This window comes from Drosophila ananassae, chromosome XL (genome assembly GCF_017639315.1).
Source record: "Drosophila ananassae strain 14024-0371.13 chromosome XL, ASM1763931v2, whole genome shotgun sequence".
Taxonomy (NCBI): domain Eukaryota; kingdom Metazoa; phylum Arthropoda; class Insecta; order Diptera; family Drosophilidae; genus Drosophila; species Drosophila ananassae.
The window spans coordinates 16,770,780-16,797,119 of NC_057931.1; the positions used below are offsets into that span (position 1 = coordinate 16,770,780).

Here is a 26,340-nt window from a genome sequence, read left to right on the forward strand (position 1 = left end):
CGAGCCGAAATGGCTGCCATACCGGTCGAAATGCTCGAGAAAGTGATGGAAAATGCAGCAAAAAGAGCCAGATTTGTCGTGGCCCATAAGGGCGGCCAGTTAATCGATGTTGTGTTCCAAAACTAGTCCAAACAAATTGTAAACGACCAAATCGATGTTTTATTAAAAAGTTATAGCAAAAACACATCCCGTAATAAAAGATGGCGCACCCTGTATATAAAAGGAATAAATGTGATATATAAAATAAAAGCATGAAATTAATAATAATGTAAAATACAGAACGGACTTCAAAAGTACAATAATTGACCTGCCTAGCCAATGCTGGAAGCTTGTTAGGGCCAGCATCGGGTCCTACAGTCCGCCAGTCGGGACGGGTCTGGCTCCGGCTAGCTCATCCAGGGCCGTGGTTCCCCTGACCCTACCCACTAGACCGCTAACAATAAAAAAAATACAACATGAACCTCACATGTTAGACGTTTCACAACACTAAGCTTCCACGACATTTGAATCTAGATTCTAACATACCCCCAAAAAAAAATACAAACTCACAGCACCCATCCTCACCTGATCATCACGGGATCTCCATCCCTACCTATGAGAGCTCTCCTTAGGATGTAGGGACTACCGCCAAATAAAGGGAAATTTATCTTTTTTTCTAGAAATAACCATCCGACAGCTTCTACGGCCGCTATCGGAACACACAATGTATATGCAATAATACAAAAAAAAATAAAGGAAAATGTGCTGAATGATACTACTATTTGTAGTTAATATTTGAAGGTATGAGAAAAAATAAATAAAATAAAAACAGGATAAAAAAAAACAGAATAATTAAATAATAACGACGCATATGCCACACATAAATACATGTAAACACCCATAAATACGTATTAAAACAAAAAATAAATTATCTATATATATCTAAAATGGCGATCTCCTATTTTTTTGCTTCTCGGGTGGATTCCACCTCCGAGAAGGCGGGGCAACTTTCCCGGATTACAGAAGAAGTGCCAGTTCTCTCTTACATCCTGCGGTCCTTTTTAGGTGGGCCATGTTGGAATCTTTGGCCGGCTTCCACAATGCAACTTCAGGTCCGGCGTTAATCGTTATGTGGCGCCAGCGGCGCCAAAATTAAATGGAAAAAACACGCCATGCCCATTCTTAGGCCTGGCTAATTCTCCCGGATGTACGAGTCTGGTCGGTCTTGGAATGAAGAAGCCTATTTATTACGACTCTCCTTCCTAGACCGACCTCTTACCTTTGATTTCTGCCGATCCTGCTTCCCGCCTCCGTCTTTTCCACCTCCCTTTTTAATTATTTTTTTTACCACTGTCTTTAAAAAAACCTTCCCTTTAATCTCCTCACGGCATTGTCATTCGGATCGGAGCGTTGTTTCATATCCGATCGGTCCCGGGTCATCAACCCCCTCATAACCAAATTTCCCTGCTTGGGACTAGGTGGCAGCCCTGGGCCCTTTACCTCCACTAGGTGGCATCTCTTTACCCGATTATTTTCATCGGCTACAACAAGCTGGTGGTTAACGTATATATATTTAAAAAAAAGGTATTTTTGAGGACGAAAGTGGAATTAGGGATATCGTTATCGAAATCGTCATTTGTCATAAATTTTGTATGACCACTTTTGGTATTTTAACTACCTTATGGTATTTTTTGAAGCTCTAATCTGCTAAAAGTATTTTAAAGTATAAGCATTAACCTAACAATATTTTTCTGTATTTTTCAAACTTGAAAACTTTTCCTTTCACACATTAACTATGAATTTATGATAGATGAGGATTTGCTAAAAATAATAAGCGAAATTTTAATAAATCTATAATTCAACTAAAAATGATAATTTATCACAAGTGAGCTTTCTTATAAAAAATAAACGTTTTTATTAAGTTAAATTGGATGAGATAAATAATTTTATTTAGCTTTTGATGCTAGTCATTTCGGCATAAGAAAATAAAAGAAGAAAATAAAATATCTTTTTTTTTATATTGGTAATTCCTAAAATAAAAAACGAAATTTTTCGTATTTTTTGTTGCGCAGGAAAGTATTTTTTATCGGTATCCGTGCGGTCACGCTGAATACAAACCAGATTGTATTAAATACCTTTTATTTTGGGTTATATAAATAGGTATTCTCTGTTATTTTTATCAGTAAAATATTACATTAACCTTTTTTTCAGCGTTAAAATGTTACGGACCGCTATCATGACGCCCATAATAAACCAATATGGTCAAATAGCAACAAAGAATTTACCATTAACATCCGCTTTGAATTCAATATGGGTACGAAACCAAAACACTCTTACAATCGCTAAAACTTCTGAAGAGATACCCAAGAAAGGATATTCACCTTTTGGAAACAAGCAAGCATCTGCAGCTGAATGGTCATTGGCCAGACTTGACGATCTACTGAATTGGGGTCGTAAAGGTTCTATATGGCCTTTAACGTTTGGTTTGGCTTGTTGTGCCGTTGAAATGATGCATATAGCTGCACCGCGGTATGATATGGATCGTTACGGAGTTGTTTTTCGTGCATCACCCCGCCAGGCTGATGTCATAATTGTAGCTGGTACCTTAACGAACAAAATGGCTCCAGCATTACGGAAAGTCTATGATCAAATGCCAGAACCACGTTGGGTTATTTCAATGGGTAGCTGTGCCAACGGAGGCGGCTATTATCACTACTCTTATTCAGTGGTTCGAGGATGCGACCGTATAATACCTGTCGACATATACGTTCCAGGTTGCCCGCCCACTGCTGAAGCCTTAATGTACGGCGTCCTACAGTTGCAAAAGAAAGTGAAACGCATGAAGACTCTTCAGATGTGGTACAGAAAATAAACCCCAAATAAAATGAAAAAATCGAAGTAAATTCAGGTTATAGACAAGAGAATCATTTGATGTGTTCTCTTTTTGTTTTATGTTTTGTTGCAGCAAATAGCCATTTTTTTAAGTATCGATATTACAGCAAATAAATTCATTCTGAGATTAACTTGGAAAATGTCTAAATTTTAAAAGAATTTGACAGTCATCCGAACCGGATAAAAAAAAAGAACTGCTTTATTTTAATATATGTATATACTTTTTTGGGGATCGAAAAAGAACCCATCAAATCTAGTCACCTATTTGACACTACAAATCAACAGCACATATGTAAGATTTGAAGAATTCACCACCTATTGACTTCGGTTTATCTTTCTAGGCCACTGTAGTCTAGAATTGAAATATTTAATCTTGCAACAGTTTGACACCAGTAACCTGATATAAATTTCTAGCGCTAGTGTCAAAAAATAATTATTATGAAGTGTGTTTTATTCAGACCCTAAATTTTTAAATAAAAGACTGGTAGTTAACTGTTATATTTCAGTTTATTTAGGGCTAAGTCCGTGTAACAAACAGCTTCGGCACGGCCGAAGTATACAGAAGTCCCATTCGAACTCATACTCAGGAACAAATTCGAAGCATCGAAAGAACATAAATTGTCTTCTTTGGGAGTCACGAAACTAGATCCCCTGTTCGTTCGTATGTTTTACGTTGTAGTCTGTAGCTTTTAGAAATCGGTTCCCGATACTTCGATCCTCTTTGTTGACAGAGCTATGGTTGGTATTGACAGTTTTTGCAAACTACGCATACTGAGCGGAGTGTGCATTACCCTCTGATATGCCCAAAGTCCTGGCAGTTTGTGCATTGTATGGGACCAAAATAATTTAAAAGCATGAAAATTCAAATCTTCAAACTTTTGCAATTTAAAAGAGAAATTGCATTCAATAGATGTAAACTCTAAGCCTATCTAACTGAATAAACTGGATCTTATTTGGCTTTAACCAGTTTTCAGTAAAGACATTAACATGAGATGATAATGAAGAACTACCGGAATAGAGCAGGGGTGCTCTTTGATATAGGAAAAGCAAAGGCATATACATATATTGCTCCCAGCATAGCCAAAGAAAAATGTGTCGGGTTTTTCTCATTTGCTGCCGCTATCGCCGAGATAAGCAGCAACACTTGCAGTCTCCTAAATTTTTCGCGCTAACACAAAGGCATTTTGAAGAAAAAAAAACATATTATTTTCGTTGCTGACAGAATGGTCTATAAACATTTCAGCGGGAATAAAACATAAAATTAAACAGGCATGTTAGAAATAGCTTTGTTTTTATTTAAATTAAAACAAAAAAATTGTATTATAAAAATAGCCAAAGGCTGTACATCTTCGTTCATAAAGATTATGACATGAGATCATGATATTATGACATGATCTCAAAATAGTAGCTATGCCATTTCGATTAGGCTTCTGAAGGCTTCCATTGCCTTCATCTCATCATGACCCATAGAAAAAACGTGCTTTTATTTTTTCATAGCGCGCATAGTGACAAAGTAGGGCAAATAAGGGAAAAGTTATTACACTTGTAAAAAAAAGAGGACGGCGAAAATACGCTTACCCCGATGTAAAATCTCGCTTTATTTTGTGTAATTGCACATTGCATTTAAATATAATATTTAAAAAAGACAAAATAACATTAAGGGTGCAGGATGGTTTCAGAAATAGATGGGTTCAGAAAAAATGCTGAAAAATAGCAGATTTTTGAGATTTTTTTTTTATGTCTGAGTAATTATATCAATTCAATTTTTTTACACGATTAATGGCTATAGTATGGAGAGAAAAAAAAATTAAAAAAAAAAGCGATCGTTCATCCGCAAGTATTTATTGTATTAAAGATGTGTGCAAAATTTTTTTTAGATCCGAGCATTACTTTTTGAGTTACGTTACACACCGACTTGAAAAAGTTGTTTTGAGAAAAACGCGTCTAAAGTTTTAAAAGCAATGGAAAGTATATGGAGAGAAAGAAACTAGAAAATCGGTATCTCAGCAAGTTTTAGTCCGATCGACATGAAACTTTCACAGGATATTCCTAAGATAATGTTCTATTATATAAAAAATTTCTGAAAAAAAATTTTTTTTGAAGTCTCAAACCATCCTGCCCCCTTAAGTATGAGCACTAACCATACAATATATTGACTTCTCATTTCTTACAACGAAAACGGACGCAAAAATTTCTTGCGACAGGCAAATTCACGTACACGGTTTTATTTGTGGGCGTTCGATTTACTTTTGAAGCCATCTAAAATTTTTATACATTTTCAGGCTAGCTCCTTACAGGAGGCAGGATGGTTTCAGAGGCTGAAAAAAAGGCAGATTTTTTTTGCGATTTTTTTTTTATTTCTGAGTGAATAGAAATATTCAAATTTTTTACACGATATATGGCTATATTTGGAGAGTATATAAACAATTTTTTGTTAAGAAATAATTATTATTCATCCCGTGACGGGCAGTCGGCCGGAGTCGCTTCAAAAAATTATTATCTTGCTGTGCGTAAAGTCTGGCCTTACAGTGTTATCAGTGTTTTAATAAAAAAATTTAATTGATTTACCTAAAATATTAGATTCTTGTGCGGATGAACGAAAACCTTTTTGAAAAATATGCAATTTTGAATTTTTGGCGCGGTTGTAAAGTTGGAGGTACCATTTTTACATAAAAATTAGCCCATTATTGCCCGTAAAAATAGTAAAAAAAAATTTAAAAAAAAAAAGCGTTCGTTCATCCACGAGTATTTATTGTATTAAAGATGTGTGAACAATTTTATTTAGATCCGAGCATTACATTTCGAATTACGTTACGCACCGACTTGAAAAAGTTGTTTTGAGAAAAACGCGTCTAAAGTTTTAAAAGCAATTGAAAGTATATGGATAGAAAGAAAGTAGAAAATCGGTATCTCAGCGAACGTTAGTCTGATCGGCATGAAACTTGCCCAGGATATTCCTGAGATAATTTTCTATTATATAAAAAATTTCGGAAAAAAAATTTATTGAAGTCTCAAACCATCCTGCCCCCTTAAGAAAATGGGAGTATTCATTACACAGTGCTACAAAAAAAAAAACAAAAGTGAATCAACTTTGAAAGCGTGTATGAAATATTTGTAACACGCTTAAAATCTTGATTTATGGTTAAAAAACCGTTTTTCGGTACTTTTTTGCGCTTAAAAATTCCTGAACTCATTTTTTTAAACCGATTTCAAAATTGCCGGTGTTTTTCAATAGTTTGAGATTGTAGCTCTTGAAGAAAAAATATATCTACGATTTTTTAAACAAAAAGGACAACATTTTTACACAAGAACATTTTTTCCGCCTTTTATTTGAGTTTTTCGGATTTTGACCCCAGTTTTTCGGTACAACTTACAAAAATTCTGCATAAACGCCACATATTAATTTTGTTTCATTAATACTGAATAAAAAGAGACAAATTTCATTAAAAAACAAGAAAGGAAAGCTAACTTCGGGCGGAGCCGAAGTTGATATACCCTTGCAGTTGTGACATTTCCGATCGTTCAGTTATGTGGCGGTTATTGGATATAGTTGACTGATCCCTATTAAATTTGGCCCTAATTAAATAAGAATATTTAGCCCAAAATGGAATCTGTACCAAGTCCCATCTTTCTAACTTAAAAAAACACCAAAGTTATGCCAATTCCGATCGTTCTATGACAGCTGTAGGACATAGTCGGCCGATCATTTGGGTCAATTTAACCGATATTTTGGTCAAATATAACATGTGTGGAAAGTCTCAACCTTCTAACTTAAAAAACACCAAAGTTATGGCATTTCCGGTCAATTAGCAGGTATAGGATATAGTCGACCGATCCCGACCGTTCCGACTTATGTACTACCTGCAAGGAAAAGAAGGATGTGTTCAAAGTTTTAACTGGATAGATTTAAAACTGAGAGACTAGTTTGCGTAGAAACCGACAGACAGACGGACATGCTTATATCGACTCAGGAGGTGATCCTGATCATGAATATATATACTTTATAGGGTCAGAGATGTCTCCTTCAATGCGTTGCACACTTTTGACCAAAATTAGAATACCCTCTGCAAGGGTATAATTATGAAAATTGTTGAAGTTATAACGCTTTTCCCACAATTCCTATTATGTCAATTTAAAAGTTCAGAATCACTCTTGCACTGTGTTATTGGTTAACCATGAAAAAATTGTATTATATGTTAGATAATATTTTTTAATATTTCAGCATAAGTGGCAGCAGTAAAATGCTTTATATATGTATATATTTACGACATTACTAATTTATATATTACGAATTTATAAATTTACGAAGAAAAAAAAATCATTGTACTATAATAGGAACAGGGTATCTTTCAGTCGGTTTTACTTAAAACCCAAATTGTTCTTATGTTGTTCTTCTTTTTCAAACAGCTGGTAATTGCATACCCTACTTATGCCCACAGAAACCAAAAATTAGCTGTTTTTGTTTATTCTCACTCCACTAAAAATTATCTATCAGAAATGTATGGAAGCACCATCCGCTTGCAGAACTACAACAACTTAAAAGCAATCAGGGTTTTAAGTGACGCCGACTGAAATATACCCTGTTTCTACCAAAATATATAGATTTTCATTCATCCGATGACAAATATATATAAGGTAACTAAAGTTAACCGCGCGACGGTAATGTCCGATTATTCAAGAGCTCGCTCTGACCAAACGGCTGACACAGCGTCTGGCCGGATGACCATGCATAGCCGTCGAACTCTGCATATTTGAGATCCAATTTTTGTTAGCTTTCAGTGAGTTTGTGTCCGAGCTTCACTCAATAAAGATGTCTTAAACTCAATACTCCAGCACAGCACTCCGGTTACCCTACCTTAAGGGCCGTAACAACGGAGATAGTAACTCATGACTAACTTCCTGGTGAGAAGGAAAATCCCTCGACAACCGCTATGGATCGCATTCATCTCCTACTTCCGACAAGAAGGAGGAACCCCCTTCAGGAAGATCTCCTGCAGTCTAAACAAATACTTATGTGGTACACTTGAAGCACTAAAGAAAAGGTCACATAGCATATCTGCGTGCAGTCCGTTGATAAGTATTTTTAAATGGATTTAAGATTTTCATGTATCTTTCTTGTAAGAGAATTTTTTGAAATAAAAACAGTTTTAAAACAGCAGATGTTCCAGACGATTCCTTGCAGATATTCAAGACAATTTTTTCCGCCAGCTTTTGACCAGAGAATATTTTCGTCCAAGAACATCAGCCAAGTACAGTGAAAAAAAAAAAACCAAACCTGTGGGTGTAAAACTCCCACATTTTGCGGCCACTGACCAACCTTCCACCTCATCTTGCTCAGATTTAAAAAATTAATGTCTTCTCTAACACTTACCTATCAGAATACAAGAGGGTTACGTAGCAAACTTCCCAAACTGTATTCTGATAGTTCTTTCTTTGCATCTCACATTATTGTATTTACAGAAACCTGGTTAAAGCCGGAGATCTTAAGCTCCGAAGTTTTTCCTAGTAGGTACACCACTTTTAGATGTTAAAGAACTCTGCGAAGGGGACGAGGAGTCTCCTGTAGACTCCAAACTCGCTTCTGAAGAGGTAAAATCACAAGAGTTTGGTGACATTGAATTCCTTTGCATCAAAATCACTTTGTCCGATCAATCTTTGTATGTAACCAGTTCTTACCACCTTCGTCCGAACCGCCAACATACTGGCAACATTTGCCCGCTATTCGTTTGGTTTTCGATCGTCTGTCTGATGGTGACCAGCTGATAGCTCTGGGTGACTTTAATATCCCAGAACTTATGTGGTCAAATGTTGAAAATTCACGTTCTTTACAGCTTTACTCCCACCACGACTTCCCTGCGGGCATGTTTGACATGTCACTCGGGCAAATTAACCACGTTAGAAATTCTTTAGGTCGGCTGTTGGACTTATGTTTCGTTTCTGATCCTGATGGAATTACTCTTTCCAGAACTTTGCCCTTTTCTGACCCTGAGGATCCATATCATCCCACTCTTGAGCTTTCAATCGAAAACAACTCCTTAATTGACCTTAAGCCTACATTTAAATCTCATAAAGTTCGTTTTTTCTGTAAGGCTGATTTTATGAAATCAAATAAGTTAATCTCGGAATTTCATTGGTCTGATTTACTGGCATGTGAGGATATAAACATCGCATTACAAAAATTGTATTTCACCTTAAACTCATTTTTTGACGCTTGTGGGCCGTGGAAATATCCATCCGCTTCAACGAATCCGCCTTGGTATACAAGGCACCTTATAAATTTAAAGAATAGTATGAGTAGATTTTTAAATAAACATAGATTATCTGGCTGTACAGTTAGTTATTCAAGATACTTAGTAGCTCGGTCCAATTTCACCGTGCATAACGCAAAATGTTATAGGAGTTATATTCGCCTCTGCAGGATTCAGTTTACTCAGCAGCAGTTTTATAACTTTGTAAACACTAAGCATAAACATGTATCTTTTCCCGCACTGCTTATGTTTGAGAACTCTTATGCGAACACTGATCAGGCAATGGCCGATCTCTTTGCACAGTTTTTTCAAACTACGTATTCCTCCAATCAGCCAACCTTATATTTTGCCCATCTTTCGATCAAAGTGGTGTGTTATCGGATCTTCTTAAGGTCAAGCCCGTGTATTCGCCAGGGCCTGATGGAGTACCAGGCTGTGTTCTGAAGAACTGCGCCGAGGATCTGTGCAAACCGCTCGTTAAACTCTTTAATCTATCGCTGGAAACTTCGATCTTTCCCCTTATGTGGAAGGAATCCTTCATTATTCCGCTGCATAAAAAAGGGAAAAAAATACGACGCTGGTCGTATCTAAAATTGTCAGCAATTCCAAAGCTTCTTGAAAAACTTATCACTCCACATTTGCAACACCTATATAGTTCAATAATAACTCCGTGCCAGCATGGCTTCATGAAGTTAACCATTCGCTTCTTATAAGTAAACTCAGTCTTTTTGGATTCCCAACTGATCTTCTTATCTAGATCTCGAGCTACTTATCTGGGAGAACCCAACGTGATTTCTTTAAAGATGATACCTCGCGTTTAGTCCGTACCACATCTGGGGTGCCCCAAGGAAGCCATCTGGACCCCTACTTTTTACACTGTTTATTAACGACTTGCCCTTTGCCTTAACTAATTCACTTGTACTTATGTACGTTGACGACGTCAAGCTATATCTTCAGTAAAAAATTTACTAGCGCCCAGTCTAGACTTCAATCCGATTTGGATAAACTTCAAAATTGGTGTTTAGCAAATAACCTAAAGCTTAATGGATCGAAATGTAACTCCTCAATATGGAGTACACCTTGGTGTTCATTTAATCTGTACAAAAAAAAATTTCCTTACTTTTGCTCTTAGGGGACTTAATTGGGATGCAAATCTTTACCTCCTCTAGAAGGACTAGAGACTTTCGTCCTCTACTCCTCAGCCATTGTAGTTCGACATATGTCCAACACGACCCGTTCAGGGTATTATTTTCGGACTACAATGGTCTCTACCACATCTTGCCACTTTGCTCTACTAACAGTCTTAAATCGCTTATATGAACCGCCTTATCTGTGAAACACTCTTCCTCGTGATATCTTTCTCCTACTTTTCCTTAACTATCTCGGATCTATTCCCGCGATCCGTACGTCACGCGGCAACGTCCCTCGGTCGGTTGGACGGGAGGTGGGCTGTATGTCTGCAGTGGGAACCGCGCGAAAAAAACGACACTCATTGGAGTAACACTTAATTATTATAAGGGGCTTCTCTTAACATTTGGTCCATCGAGACACCCTGACGTTTTCCCCCCTGTGGTAAAAAACTCAGGTTTAAAAAACTGGCACCTATAAGTGGCTGTAGAAAATTTAAAATTCTCAGCCCATGGTAGGTAAAAAACAAAAAAGGAAAGCTAACTTCGGGCGGAGCCGAAGCTGATATACCCTTGCAGTTAAGGTTTTGCCATTTCCGATCGTTCCGATATGACGGCTAACGGATATAGTCGGCCGATCCTGATGAAATTTTGCAGAACAAATAAGATTGCCCAAAATGGAATCCGTAGAAAGTCCCATCTTTCTTGCTTAAAAAACACCAAAGTTATGCCAATTCCGATCATTCAGTTATATGGCAGCTATAGGATACAGTCGGCCGATCCTTATGAAATTCAGATAAAATCAAAAAAGTCCGTGCCATTAATTTGCCCAAAATGGAATCATATAAAACAAAAAAGGAAAGCTATCTTCGGGCGGAGCCGAAGTTGATATACCCTTTCAGTTGTGCCATTTTCGATCGTTCAGTTGTATGGCGGCAATTGGATATAGTTGGCCGATCCCCATGACATTTGGCAAATAAGATTATTTTACTCAAAATGGAATCTGTACAAAGTCCCAAAATACCCAAAATATTTGATATCAATTTTAGTGACGAAAATATGCTATATAGGTGTACCAAATTGCAAATAAAAAATATTCTAATTCGGCACGTGCCGATCTTTTTTTTGTTTTTCTTGCACGTGCCGATCAAAAATATTTTTTATATGCCATTTTGTACACCTAGATAGCATATTTTCGTCACTATAATTGATATCAGATATTTTGGGTTTCGAATGCAGGTTCGTCACCGATACTTAACCTCGTCAGAAGGTTTTTTATATTATATCAGTCGTTTTTTTGTATATATAGATCATCAATTATTTAAAAAAGAACACAATATATAGAATATTAAAGTAACCTCTGGACAGGCGATTCACACAGTTAGCTATACTTTAATTGTAAGGATAAACACCAAAACTCTTTTTTTTAACTCCATAGATTTTGACATTTATGAAGGTGGAATAATTAAAAACCTTTCCAAAGACGAAAAGAATTTTTCGATAGCTTCAGTGGTTCTAAAGATATACGTATTTTTAATTTAGAAAGGTTTTGGAATTTGGTTAGTTTAAAAATTTTAATTAAAAATTTTCCCAAAATTCTATTTTAAATCCAAAACGGTTTCGTAGTTGTGGGAAACCAAAGTGTTTAAACAAATTAACAGATAAGAAGCCGATCCTTATGAGAATTTCACTATATAATACATTATCAAAAAAAAACAAGAAAGGAAAGCTAACTTCGAGCGGAGTTGATATACCCTTACAAATAAGCAGAAGCTTATATTATTATTATATATATCGGATCGTATATAGTTGTCCGATCCTTATGAGAATTTCACCATCAAAAAACTTTCTAATAAAAATATTGGAAACAGCCCCAAGCATTTTAAAAAAATAGAAGGTTGTGCCATTTCCGATCGTTCAGTTATATGGCAGCTATAGGATATAGTCGTCCGATAGACAAATAAAGTAAAAGTTGAAAGAATTTACTCTATACCCACCCAGCAGTACTGAAATTTCTGGCACCGCCTTTTCCGGTCGTAATGTCAAATTTCGTTCGAAAAACAAAAACAATTCAATAAGGTTTGCTCTTCGAACGTCAAAACAAAGTAGGCGAAGTAATTCTGCCGGCCCTCTGCTGCTGCTAGAGTTCGAAATTACGCATATTCGATATTAGATATTAATCACTAAAATTTTCTTGTCATTCTAAATATTTTTCGCGGAAAACTTTGACCCCATGGTTCAATAATTGAGTATCTGCCTGTTAATTGTAAGGTCGTAGGTTTGATTCCAAGCATAAAAATCTTCCAAGCAGAAAAATCTTTATTATGGGTTGATTTTTGTTTACTTTTTAATTTTTATACCCTTGCAGAGGGTATTATAATTTTGGTCAAAAGTGTGCAACGCAGTGAAGGAGACATCTCCGACCCTATAAAGTATATATATTAATGATCAGGACCACCTCCTGAGTCGATATAAGCCTGTCCGTCTGTCTGTCTGTTCGTCTGTCTGTCGGTTTCTACGCAAACTAGTCTCTCAGTTTTAAAGCTATCGAGTTAAAACTTTGCACACATCCTTCTTTCCTTGCAGGTAGTACATAAGTCGGAACAGTCGGGATCGGTCGACTATATCTTATAGCTGGCATATAACTGATTGATCGGAAATGCCATAACTTTGATGTTTTTTAAGTTCGAGAGTTGGGACTTTCCACACATGTTACATTTGATCAAAATATCTTATGTACAAATTTCATAAGGATCGGCCGACTATATCATATAGCTGTCATAGAACGATCGGAATTGGCATAACTTTGGTGTTTTTAAGTTAGAAAGATTGGTACAGATTCTATTTTGGACAAAAGAATCTGATTTGCCAAATTTCATAAGGATCGGCCGACTATATACGATCCGCTATATATCTAATAATATAAGATGCGTGGCGCCACCTGCGACTCAACTGCAAGGGTATATCAACTTCGGCTCCGCCCGAAGTTAGCTTTCCTTTCTTGTTTTGTGTTGGCTCGACCGACCAATAAGTATTGACAAATTCTTTAGTAATTCGACTTTATTATTTATTATTTAACTACAAGTTGGAAAAGAAAAACTTTAAAAAACTTTGTCTTTTTTCTCCGGTCGATAGTATCGCAATGTAACGGTAGATCAGTTGTGGGGCCGTTCACCCATATGAGCCAAAATCCCTTCTTTTTTTCTAATAGGACCATATTGAAGGGATCGAAGCAGAATTTAAATATCGGCGGCAACATTCTCCCCCCCGTGAACGTCCTTCGGATCTTCACTTTCTTTTAAGCCGACGTCCAGGACTGCTATTTTGGCTACTGGGCGGATCATAATTCCATTCCGCGTCCATACTGTTGCCCTGCGTACTTGTCCATCCTTGGCAATCACTACGTCAGTTATGCGTCCTTTGGGCCACGAGTTTCTGGGAAGTTGATCGTCGACGACAACTACGATGTCTCCAATGGCTAACGGTGGGCGTTTGGTAAACCACTTGCATCGTCTGGTTAGTGTAGGCGTGTATTCCCTTATCCAACGCTTCCAAAATTTATCGGCGAAAAGCTGCGTTTGGTGCCATCGTAGCCTCAGGTCAGTGTTGTCTTCTAACATTGGCTTGTAACCGCTCGGTGATCCCAGGAGTAGATGGTTTGTGGTTAAAGCCTCTTCGTCTTCGGAATCTAGAGAAACAAAGGTTAATGGTCTGGAATTTAAGATAGTTTCAGCTTCCATTAAGGCAGTTCGTAAAGTTTCGTCGTTAAAGTTATTTGTTGGGCAGATCGATTTTAGGACTGATTTAACAGATCGAACAAGCCTTTCCCACGCTCCTCCCATATGAGGCGCTGCCGGAGGGTTGAATTTCCATATAATTGCGTCATAGAGTATGGTTATATTGTCGAAGTTAATCCTTTTTAGTTCCTCCTTCACTACCTTTTCTGTGGCTTTAAAATTAGTGCCGTTATCTGAGTAGATTTCTTTCGGTACTCCTCGAAGTGCCATGAAGTTTTTTAAACACATTATGCAGGAACTAACGTCGAGTTTGTGGGCTACTTCTAAGTGCACGGCTCTCAAAGTTAAGCATGTGAACAGAACTCCCCAACGCTTTTCCATGTGCCTTTCAACGTTGACAAGGATCGGGCCGAAGTAGTCCATTCCGGTATACGTAAAGGGTCTCTCAAAGGAAGCGAGTCTGGCAGCTGGTAGAGGGGCCATTTGTGGGTGTTTAGGTAAGGCGGTTATGATTTTGCATTTTTGGCAACTCATTCGGACTTCCTTAAAGGTAATCCGTGATTTTTTTGGCAGTACGATGGCGTCACCTGCTGGTTTCAATTTGTTCATTCTGCCTTGCACACGTATGACACCTGATGCATCCAAATAGACGTTTAGGGCGATAAGCGGGCTGGCTTTATTGATGCATGATCTGGATTTTAAAGAGGTGATCTCGGCAGCTTACAATTCAAACTGCGCCTGTTTATATAGCCATGTCTTGGCTGAGCGAACGATGTCAGGGTTTAGACGTTTAGGCAAAGGTTTACCACAGCATTTGGCACGTAGCTTCTCGATATATAGGAGGAAATTAGCCACAGTCCTGTATAAGCGTTTCCAGTCCGAAAAGTAGTAAACTGCAAATTCGAAATTCTTTAGATTGGTTGTTATGAGTACATGCTTACGTAATTCAATCTTGCTTGTTTCTTCATTGAAGGACACGTCCGGTTCTGGCCATTCACCCTCCGGCTGGATAAGAAAGTGGGGCCCTTTAATCCATCGAGAAGCCTCTGGAGCCTTCACGATTTTTGTGGCTAAATCTGCTATGTTTTCTTTTGTTGGAACCCAGCGCCACTGATTAATGGTAGTATTATCAATGATCTCGCCAACTCGGTGCATGACGAAGGGTTGGAAGTTGCGTGGGTCGATTTTTAGCCACTGAAGAACAGTCTTAGAATCTGACCAGTAAGTGCAGTTATCGATTCGTAAACCTCGCGTGTTTTTGATTTTTTTTGCTAGTCCGACTCCCATAACGGCTGCCAGGATTTCCATACGTGGAATGGAGACGGGTTTCAGCGGTGCAACCTTGCATTTTGCGGCTACTATGACTGTATCGACATTGTTTTCCCTTTTTATACGAAGATATGAAACTGCGGCATAAGCGTATTCGCTGGCGTCTACGAAGGTATGTAGATCGATTTGCTCTGCTTCTGGTAGCAATCTGGAGTAGTGACGGGGAAATTCCAACTTAGTAGCTTGTAGAAGGACGATTTTCCATTGCATCCAAAACTGAAGTAGCTCTTCGGGAAGTTCCTCATCCCAGTCTCTGCCTGACCGCCACACTTTTTGAAGTAGCATCTTTAGGCCGATTGTGTAGCAAGAGATTAAGCCCAGTGGATCAAAGACGGACATGAGTACCTGCAGGATTTCTCGCTTGGTTGGTGTAGCGTCTCCGTTCAGGACATCTCTTTGAAGTCTTGCGAACCTAAATATATACTTAAAAACGTCGTGTTTTGGATCCCAATACATACCGAGAACCTTTTCAGGTCCACCAAGTTCCTTTGGATTGTGGGTGTTTAATTGGCGCTCTCCAAAATGATGCATAACCGCGGCGGAGTTTGAGATCCAGTTTCTTATTGTGAATCCTGCATTCGCATGAATATCCTTGACTGCTGATGCCACTGATACCGCCTCGGAATCATTATTGTAGGTGTCGATGAGATCGTCCATATAGTGTGCCTTGGTTATGGACTCGTATGCTCGAGGATTTGTGTCTTTGAATGCCTCTGCGTTTTTGTCGCGTACATAATGGGCGATACAAGGTGCGCAGCAAATTCCGAATGTCATCGAACGCATGACGAAGGTCCTTGGGGTTTTTTTGTCGTTATGGAACCATAAGAACCTTTGAACTTACATATCGCTTTCTTGTATGGTAATTTGATGGAACATCACTGCAATGTCGGCGCACACGGCGATACGGCCAACTCTAAATGCCATAAGAACCTCTGCGAGTGGATTTAGATAATCGGGTCCATTTAAAATAAAATCGTTAAGAGATTTCCCGTGACTTTTCGCAGCTGCGTCCCAAACCAATCGTACTTTATTAGGTTTATTAGGATTTAAGGCGATGAAAATTGGGAGATACCATACCCGATGTTCTTCCTTATTTATGTCTGCAGGTTCTAGTTCGATTGCATATCCTTTAGACACAAGATTGTTGATTTGGTCTTGAACTCGCTCGAAAAATTCTGGATCTCTCTTGATTTTTGACCGCAGGCATTCCAGGCGTCTTAAAGAAGTTGAAAGGCTTTCTGGGAGCGTAGCACGGTCATCTCGCCAAAGAAGACCAACCTGGTAGCGGCCATTTACCTTTTTGCATGTGTCTTCAAGAATGCGTATGGCCTTTTTGTCATCTTCCGATTGAAGCTTTCGTGGAGCTATAGGGTCTACAATAAAACTATCCTTGATGGCTTTGTCGAGTTCGCCCCAGTTGCATTCGCAGTGATGTAGAGAAACATGTTTGCTTGAGTTTCCTGTTCCTTGGATGCTCCATCCTAGAGCACATTTTGAGGCGATGCGTCTCCTTCACGGATTTTTCTGGGAACTGCTAATGCCCAGTTGTTAGTACCGATAAGAATCATAGGCTCTGCGTTATAATATGATTTCAAAGGCAATCCATGTAAATATTTATACCTTTTGCATAGTTTGTCTGCATCAACGGTCTGCTTTGGTAATGACAGCTTTTTAACAGAGTGCACTTTGTTACGCCACATCTTTTTCGAATTTCCAGTCTCTGATATTTGAAGTTGCGCTCTCTCTGAAGTATCCTCCATTCTGGTGGTGCCGCCGGTCCACTGTAGGCATAGCGGTTCATTTGTTGTGGCAATTTTTAGATCCTTCAGGAGTACGCTTTCGATGAGAGTTACTGATGAGCCTTCGTCCAGAAAGGCAAATGTATTAATGGAAGTTCCTTTTCCATACAGAGTGACTGGCAGAATTCGGAAGTATTGTTCTTCCATAATGCCTTCTTCATGATGAGCACTAACTAGCTCTGATTGAGGTGGATCTCTATGAAGTAACGGGTGATGCTTGGATTGGCAGTTGTCGACTCCGCAGTCGCGCCTGGAAAAACATTTACGGCGATGGGCCTTCAAACATCTGTAGCAAGCCCGAGAGTCGTTTATAATTCTTTGTCTTTCTGGAACAGTTAGCAGCTTAAATTTTTCGCATTGGGCGGCGGTGTGTTCAGTAGAATTACACATAATGCACGTTTGGCTCGCTCTGGTTTCTTCCTGGAGATCGATCTCCGTATCGAAAGTGGCTTCGTTCGACGATCCTTGTCGAGTTTGTGAATGGGTGTTTACACTGTTGGTCTTTGCGCTAGATCCGGGGAGTACGGTAGAGGCTGCTTCCGCTAGTTTATATAGCCAGTCGCTGAAAGATTGTATTATGGGAATCGAATCGCAGCGTTGATGCATAGCCCAGCTTAATTTGTGATGAGTAGGTAACTTGTCAACGAGTTCCCGTAGCAGCATTGGATTGTCCATGTGTCTATGTAACCGGCAAGCTTCCATTGTGGCGCAGGCGTTGCGGACTGCCATGGCGAAGTCTATTAGTGTCTCCAGCTTATCTTTGTGCACGTTGATTTTACGGATCCTGTCTATCAGTCGATCGAGGATTTGCTCAGGTCGTCCAAAAAATGTTTTCAGCGTACTGATGACTTCTGGAACCAGTGTTGGTATCAGCAGCTTATCACGGACCAACTCGTACGCTTTTCCCTTCAAGCATTTTTGAAGCCGCAGCATGTTTTCTGCGTTCGAAAAGCCTGCTACAGCGCAACTGTTTTCGTACATACTTATGAACATGGGCCATTCCTCTGGATTACCGCTAAATGGGGGAAGATCCGCTGGCAAGACTTGTCTTGCGGCTAGTTGTGCAGTAGTTGGTCCAATCTCTGGGAAGGGGATTGTGTTTACTCCCTGTTGCTGGGCAAGAAAGGTATACTTTTGATGAATGTACTTTCTTTCAGCTTCACGCGTCTCTTCAAGCATTGCCAACATTAGATTACTGTTGCTCGGGGCGCTTGTCGGCTCAGTTAACTTGAAGGCTTGTTGCTTGTTGGGTTGAATTTGTGGTTGATAGGCATCCAGCTGTTCCTGGGCAGACTTAGCGCTATTAATGGATTGAACTTCCTGTGGATGCGGTGGTACTGGATAGTCGCTGCAAGATGAAATTACGTCGTCTTCCTCTTCCTTACAGAATGTGCATTTCCACGGACGCTCTCTTATGTTGGCATCGACTCCAGCGCAGGCAAAGTGAAACCATAGCTTGCATATGTCGCATTGGACCCAGTTTTGGACACCGCTATTTAGCCGACTTTTTTTGCATATGTTACACACCGTTGTATCTTGCTCCGTAGGCATTTTGGAATGTCAAGATATTTATGTATAATTGTGTATTTGATGTTGACGATTCTATTATGGTGCTGTTTTTGCGTTTGCCTGTTAGGACCTGTTCACTTTTTGTGATGTACTACACGAGGTTGCATTCAGATTGCCTTGTATGTATGTATGTGCATGTGTGGGCGTCTGTGCAGATGTCTTCGGGTATTTCACAATTTCTGATGAAATTCAGGCGTCTGTTGGCTTTCGCTTATTTGGCGTTTGTTGAAGTAAAGTTTTTTAAAGAAATGTTGCGGCACAAATGTGTTGGCTCGACCGACCAATAAGTATTGACAAATTCTTTAGTAATTCGACTTTATTATTTATTATTTAACTACAAGTTGGAAAAGAAAAACTTTAAAAAACTTTGTCTTTTTTCTCCGGTCGATAGTATCGCAATGTAACGGTAGATCAGTTGTGTGGCCGTTCATCCATATAAGCCAAAATCCCTTCTTTTTTTTCTAATAGGACCATATTGAAGGGATCGAAGCAGAATTTAAATATCGGCGGCAACAGTTATATTCAAAATTTTTTATTGTCTAATTGAATGCAATACAATTTAAAATCTAATTAAAACAATACCTTTCAATTGGTATATTATTCATTTAAATCGGTTGCCTACAACAAATTTTTAAAATTAAAAAAAAGGCTTTTCCAGTTTTCTAGTTAAACAAATTGTTGAATGTAACACTTTAATTTAGGTGTGCGATATAAAATAATAAATATTAGAAAGGTATTGGCGGAGTTGCTTTGCCTAGTTATTTTTTTAGCTTTTAATCCATAATTTGGCCCAAAAATGGTGGTGGCTGTAATTTAAGCAAAGCAGTGTTTTATTTATATGCATTATATGTTCAGTGGGGGCATATGCATATAACGCTTTTTACTCATAAAATTGTGCATTTGTGAGTCTTCTTATTAAGACATGAGACACTGAAACAGTTTTACTTCTTAAGCCCTTTTTTTATTTGGATTTATGCAATATATGCAATATTTTTAAATATATGCAGACTCTAAAAAGCAAAGTTGCCAATCAAATACACACACCTGTATAAGTAAATGCAAGCTTCACAGGAGGCTTCACAAAATGGGTAGCTGAACTTACAGGACTATATCTTGAGTTATCGAATTTTGCCAGATATAAGCGATAAATCAAAAGTTGCGTCATCTCAAAAGCTATCTCCACGTGCAATATAAAAATAATAAAATGAGCAAATTTTAAAAAATAATTTTTTTTCTTAAAAAAAAATGATTTTCAGTATGTTTCAGTATATTTGGACTGTATAGACGTTTGGTCTCAAAGAAAGTGAAATAGATATTTAAAAAAAACCTTTTCAACGGTGTAAAGCTCTTTTAAATATCTTTCTTAATTATAAAGTTATGAATTTTTTAATTAACAAAGTTTTTTTAATTGTAACGAACTGTTTTGCTATGTTTTGCTCGCAACAAACGCCGCGGCTAGCTCACAGAGGTTGAGGGTACGTTCCACCGAATTTATTGATTCGACGTGATTGCCTGAGCCCAGAAATAACACGGTATTGCTTCTTTTCAAATAAATCCCCTTTATTGTAATTAATTTACAAAGCAATAAAGAGAATCTCACCGGCTGTCTGGCTCAGCCGACCGACCGCTCGCCCTCCCGTCGATCCCCGATCCCCGCTCCGGGTTGGTGCCAATACGCACGCCCTCCCAAAGCTTGCGCCCGGCAGGTCGTGCGGTCTTGGTGCCGGGCGCCGAAACGGCTCTCGGTTCCCTTCGTTCGGACTCACGGACTCTGGTTGCGGGGCCTGTGTTGCTGCTTGTCGTCTTCTGCTGCCGCTGCCTGTCCGTCGCTGCTGCTCTCTCGTCGTCGCTGCTCTACGGTTGCCGCTGCTCCCTCGTCGTCGCTGCTATGCTGCTGCCGCTGCTCCCTCGTCGTCGCTGCTCTCCTGTTGCCGCTGCTCCCTCGTCGTCGCCTCTGCCGTTCCTGTTTCTCCGTTTGGGGTGCCGTGGACTCGGAACCTTTGGCTTGCCTGGATTTGCCCTTTCGCCGTGGCCGGCACCTAATCCGTGTTAACAGACCAAGTGGCTCACCTCCCAGGCATACGCCGGGCAGGATATGCTCCTCGCTGCTTAGTGGCCGGATCAGGGCACGAAGGGCCTTCCTACCCTACAGGACACGCCCCCGGTCGCGTTCGCCACTCGCCTCCAAACACCTGCGTGCCTACGCCCCGCAGGATCTATGATAGGCCAGAGGTTTGGGCGTCGCGTCTCCTTTGACTCCAGGTGGTCCGCTGTGCATACGCTCCAGCGCCTGGATCAGGATTCTCTTGACTTCCCGGGGTGTCCCTGCCTGGTTTCACTATTGGGATTGAGTTCCCGTCTTGATTGGGGGATTGATTGGGATCTTGATTGGGATTGAGTTGCCGTCTTTCTATCGGCGGGCTTTCTTTATTGTTCCCCCCCGATTGCCCCGTTTGGGCCTCCGATCCGCATTATTTTTGTGCCGGTCATCGGACTTCGTCCCGATACCCCGCGATCCCCCCCTGGACATTCAAAATGCATTTACGTGTTTTTGTGCATTTTGTAAACGCAGCTGCGCGGTCGCCGGCCGCTCGTTCCCCGCCGTCCCCGCTGTTTCCTACGACCTTCGAGCGCGGCCGCGGAGGCCCGGCCGGGACCGTTACGTTCCACGGTGATTCCTCCTCCTCCCTCTTTCGTGCGCGACGCCGTGCGAGTTCCTCTTGCCCCCGCTGCTGCCCCCGCATGCCGTCTGTGCTTGACGCATTTCTCCCTTTCCGCTTTTCTAAACACAGCAGCGCTGGCCCATCCGACGCTGCAGTGCTGACTTGCTTGCCCCCCCCCCCCTTGCTTTTTTTTTTTTTTTTTGTATTTCTTTTCTTTTCATTTTTTTTCTAACATTTTTTCCATTTCATTTTCGTTTTTTTAATATTTTTTCTTATTTTATATTTTTTTTCTTGTTTCTTTTTTTTTTGGATTTTTTTTCATTTTTTTTTTCTAATGTTTTTTCCATTTCATTTTCATTTTTTTTTTTTGTTTTTTTTAATACTTTTTCCTTATTTTATATTTTTTTAATATGTATGTATTTTTTTTTGTGTCTTTTAGACTTCCCCTTCCCCCCCTTTTTTTCTTGTAAGTGTTTCGTCTTTGAGCTCTATATTTTATTATTCCTTTTCCTTTTTGTTTATTCTACAGCTTCCGGGTGACGCGTATCCCGTTCTGTCCGCCGCGCACCCGAAAACTTTCTGGCCCGATCTGCCAGACAATACTCCACCTTCCCGGCTTTTCCTTCCTTCTCCTGGCCTCTTCCTCCACCTTCCTCTTTAGTTCCGGCGGCCATTTGTGCTCGGGCACTGCTCCTCCATCTCCTGCCGACTCGGCTCTTGTGAGCACCGGCCTCGGCGGCCTCTTCTCAGGGCAGGAGACTTGCCTCTCCAGCCCCGGCCTCACCTTCGGGGCTGGCCACACCAACGGACCTCGCGTCCATGGCTCCTCCTCTGTCTCCTCCTCCTTCCGCTCCTGCGGGTGCGGGGTGGGTGGCCTCGCCGGCTGCCACATCCGGCTTGGCCACTCCCGCGGCCCCGTCATCCTCCTTATCCGCGCGTCCTGCGCCTCCTTCCTGGCCCAACGGCCCCGCCGTCGGCCCAACGGTGGCCCTGCTTTGCCGGCACCTCCGGCGCGCCGCTCTCTGTAGCATCGCGGCACGCCCTGCCGCTGCCTCTGCCTTCCATCGGCGGACCGCTTCTCCGGCCATCTCTTCGGCCAACCTACTCCTGGCCCTTGCCAGCGCCAGGGTAGCGTCCGCCTTCCTCCGGTCCTGGCTCCTCCTCCTCCTCCTCCTCAGCGCTTGAAGTTCCTGGCTCGGCCGGTGGTCCTCCTCCTCCGTCCTTGCTTTGCCCACCGGGATCGCCGTAACTCCATTGGCCCCCCGGGCCATCACCCGGAGGACCCTCCTCGTCGATTGGAGCCGCCGAACGTCCCATCCTGGCAAATCCAGGATCTCCAGGTCGCTCTCGTCCGAGGAGACCAACGGTGATGCGTAGGGTGACGGCGTCTGTGTAGCGTCCATGGTAGTAAGAAAAAAAGGAAGAAGGCCGGTCGGTGTCCACCGCTGCCTTTTATAGGCCTGCCGCCTGGAATAGATCCGTTCTTGCGGTTCTTTCGTCTACATCCATGCTCCCGTTGCGGGTCTCCTCCTTTCTCCGGTTGTTCGTGTAATTTCGTGATTGTGTGAGTGTTCTCCGTTTTGGAGCTTGACGGGGATTGTTGTTGGTCTATAATTTGTTCTTTTATTTACATGATGCATCATTTATGGACTGATCTTTCGGGACGCATTCGTCTGACAGTTATCAATAACTCCGTAGTTAACTAGGTCGGTGACACTTATCAACTCTGAGTTACCGGGGCATTTATGGACCGCCACAGGTCCGTGGTTGTATATGTGTTCTGCGGTTTTTTTTTTTTCCCTTGTTTTTTTTTCTTATTGGTGATCGTACCCTCTCCTTTTCCTCCGCCTGGGCTTTTAGCTCGCTTATGTGGGCTCTCCTCTCTTTCTTTGTGATCCCGTGACGTAGCACGGCGATCACCGGCGAAATGAAATTTGTTACTACATATGGCCCGTCGTATCTCGGCGCTAGCTTCGCCGCAAAACCTTCGGCCGCTTTAGATAGATGGTGTTCTTTCGCCCACACTATGTCGCCGATCTTCGGGCTCCACTCCCGCCTCCTCAGATTGTAGTGCCGAGCTTGCTCCTGCGCCGCGCGCTCCATGTTTCTCCGCACCAGCTCGAACACTTCTTTTAATTTTTCTGCATTTTCTGAGGGAGTGGCTTGGGCTTCTCCTGTCCCCAATGCCCCCTGGTCGAAAATTGCTTTCGGCATTCTTGGCTCTCTGCCTTGGGTGATGAAGCACGGAGAGTATCCCGTGGAGTCCGACACGCTCGAGTTCACCGCCAGCATCAATTCTGGCCAGTGCTCGTCCCACGTCCTTTGGTCTTTTCCTGCAAACTGGGCGATCATCGTCTTCACCGTCCGGTTTGCCCTTTCCGTCGGGTTTTCCTGAGGCGTGTATGGTGCAGTGAACTGGTGGCGAACTCCGAGCTCCTCGAGGAATTTTTTTGAAGCTCCGGCTGGTGAATTGAACACCATTGTCCGTCACCATTACCTTTGGCACCCCGTACCTAGCGATGATCCTTTCACGAATTGCCTTCTGCAGCGTCTCTGTTGTGGCTTTTTGCATTGGGACCATTTCTGTCCATTTTGAGAACCGATCGATCATCACTAGTAGAATGGTGTTCCCATGCTTGGACCTCTGCAACGGTCCCACGAAGTCTGCACATACCGTCGCCCACGGCTCCTCTGGGACCAGTGTTAACATTTTCCCCGCGGCCTGCATCTGGCTCGGTTTATAGCGCAAGCATGTCTCGCATTTCCTGACATATTTCCTCACGTCCCTCTGCATCCCTGGCCAGAAGTACCTTGCTGCTACCTTCGCAATCGTCTTCCTTCCGCCTAAATGACCCGCTGTTGGTGCGTCGTGGTTCTCCTTCAGCAACTGTTGCCTCATGTTCATCGGCACACATAATTTCCACGATGCCCCTTCCTCGCTCCCGGCTCTGTGTGGAACATGTCGGTAAATCAAACCTGCCTCCTCGACGTATTCCGGATACTTCTGTGGGTTTTCCTTTAGTTTCTTCTTCAGCGAGCCTATCCAAACGCATTCCGCGTCTTCGGTTGCTGTGGCACTCCTCAGCTTCTCCACAATCGGCTGGCGGGAAAGTGCATCCGCGACTACGTTCAGCTTGCCTTTCCTGTAGCTGATTACGTAATCGTATTGCTGCAACTCGAAGACCCATCTCGCGATCCTTCCCAGTGGGCTCTCTATTAGGGTGGGTCGAATTCCAACAAGTTGTTCAAATCGAATTCTAATAGTGCGGAAAACTTGCTACGGAATACTACAAGCATTTTGCAAAAAAAAATTTTGAAATCGGTCAATATCTTCTGTTCGCGCATCGCACTTAAAGTTTCGAAAAATTTTCGAAAATACCGAATTTTCAAAACTTCTTAAAAGTACGATTTAGTCGCAATTTTCCAAAGTTTTACTTATTATTATATTTCTTTTGAATCATTTAAAAGGTTTTTTCGTAATTAGGTAAATCAATAGTGGTTTTAAGAATTTAAAATAAATAAGTTTTTAGTACAAATTTCATGCATTACCATTGTTTTTCACGCTCAGCTTTCCCCAGGATCAACGACGAGGACGTAGTGAAAAATCTGATCCCATTTTTTTTATTGCTATTTTTTTATTTGTTTTTAATGATTTTTTTTTATTTTTTTAATGATTTATAAATTTTTTTTTTATTTTTTTTAGATTTTTTAAAATTTTTTTTGTTGTTTTTTTTTAAATTTTCTTTTTGTTTTTCGATTTTGTTTTATTTGTCTTTTGTATACTGGGACTTGTTCTCAAATTTAGGCAAACTGCAACGAGAATATAAAGTTGAGCGTATGTAACCATCCCTATTGTGATAACCACATACCTTCTTCGACGCTTCAGTAATAAGCTTAACAGTTCGCTCTACTGCTTGAGTGTGGCATGGAAAGCTTAGCAAGTTGCTTTGACCGATTGATAGTTGGTTATCAATGGAAGATACCAAAACTGCATTTGACACATTCCTAAGTACTGGAGGAGGTGATACTACTATAGAAGACCAGTCGATCATTTCATAGTACTTAGTGGCATTAAAGTTTAGTTTTGGCAAAAGGAACGAGCGCACCGAAGTCTCCGCAGTAGGAGTCTTCTCTCTGGCTTTTAAAATTCTTTGCAACCCGATCTTACGTAAATTAAGATTTTCATCTGTGAGCATAGACAAAAGCAAATTTTCAGGATGCGCGAAATAAGCATTGTGTTGAATTACAGGATCAACTACTTTTAAAAGACGTTTTGGCAAGTATCGAGAATTTTTAATCATAGTGAAGACATGTCTCGCACCATCTGTTATTGAATCACTCATTTTTATTTGAAACCAAGTAGGTAAATACACTTTCATTATAAATGTAACTATGTGAACTAAGTTTTCGGAGGGCTCTTCACTCGATATGTATAATCTAATGCCACTAAGTACTATGAAATGATCGACTGGTCTTCTACAGTAGTTTCACCTCCTCCAGTACTTAGGAATGTGTCAAATGCAGTTTTGGTATCTTCCATTGATAACCAACTATCAATCGGTCAAAGCAACTTGCTAAGCTTTCCATGCCACACTCAAGCAGTAGAGCGAACTGTTAAGCTTATTACTGAAGCGTCGAAGAAGGTATGTGGTTATCACAATAGGGATGGTTACATACGCTCAACTTTATATTCTCGTTGCAGTTTGCCTAAATTTGAGAACAAGTCCCAGTATACAAAAGACAAATAAAACAAAATCGAAAAACAAAAAGAAAATTTAAAAAAAAACAACAAAAAAAATTTTAAAAAATCTAAAAAAAATAAAAAAAAAATTTATAAATCATTAAAAAAATACAAAAAAATCATTAAAAACAAATAAAAAAATAGCAATAAAAAAAATGGGATCAGATTTTTCACTACGTCCTCGTCGTTGATCCTGGGGAAAGCTGAGCGTGAAAAACAATCGTAATGCATGAAATTTGTACTAAAAACTTATTTA

The 26,340-nt window shown here is 40.6% G+C and overlaps 2 protein-coding genes and 2 long non-coding RNA genes across 4 annotated transcripts; 2 read left to right on the top strand and 2 right to left on the bottom strand.

Annotated features, from left to right (window-relative positions):
* Positions 1-2,051: 2,051 nt before the first annotated feature.
* Positions 2,052-3,002, top strand: LOC6502716 (NADH-quinone oxidoreductase subunit B 2). Its single transcript, XM_001963616.4, has 2 exons — positions 2,052-2,139; positions 2,191-3,002. The coding sequence occupies exon 2, from the start codon at positions 2,198-2,200 to the stop codon at positions 2,849-2,851; it is 654 nt and encodes a 217-aa protein (XP_001963652.1). The 5' UTR covers positions 2,052-2,139; positions 2,191-2,197; the 3' UTR covers positions 2,852-3,002.
* Positions 3,003-13,288: 10,286 nt separating this feature from the next.
* On the bottom strand, positions 13,289-19,125 carry LOC116656408. Its single transcript, XM_032455967.1, has 2 exons — positions 15,771-19,125; positions 13,289-15,724 (listed from the first exon to the last, which is right to left on the bottom strand). The coding sequence occupies exon 1, from the start codon at positions 18,660-18,662 to the stop codon at positions 16,794-16,796; it is 1,869 nt and encodes a 622-aa protein (XP_032311858.1). The 5' UTR covers positions 18,663-19,125; the 3' UTR covers positions 13,289-15,724; positions 15,771-16,793.
* Positions 19,126-25,116: 5,991 nt separating this feature from the next.
* Positions 25,117-25,349, bottom strand: LOC116656422. The gene is made up of 2 exons (XR_004311382.2): positions 25,213-25,349; positions 25,117-25,153 (listed from the first exon to the last, which is right to left on the bottom strand). It is a non-coding gene; the product is annotated as an uncharacterized LOC116656422 (long non-coding RNA).
* A 500-nt stretch (positions 25,350-25,849) lies between these two features.
* On the top strand, positions 25,850-26,082 carry LOC116656421. Its single transcript, XR_004311381.2, has 2 exons — positions 25,850-25,986; positions 26,046-26,082. It is a non-coding gene; the product is annotated as an uncharacterized LOC116656421 (long non-coding RNA).
* Positions 26,083-26,340: the final 258 nt, after the last annotated feature.

Excerpts from the sequence above, each read along its gene's own strand:
- LOC6502716 (XM_001963616.4), top strand. The coding sequence starts at position 2,198 with ATGTTACGGACCGCTATCATGACGCCCATAATAAACCAATATGGTCAA.
- LOC116656408 (XM_032455967.1), bottom strand. The coding sequence starts at position 18,662 with ATGCCTACGGAGCAAGATACAACGGTGTGTAACATATGCAAAAAAAGT.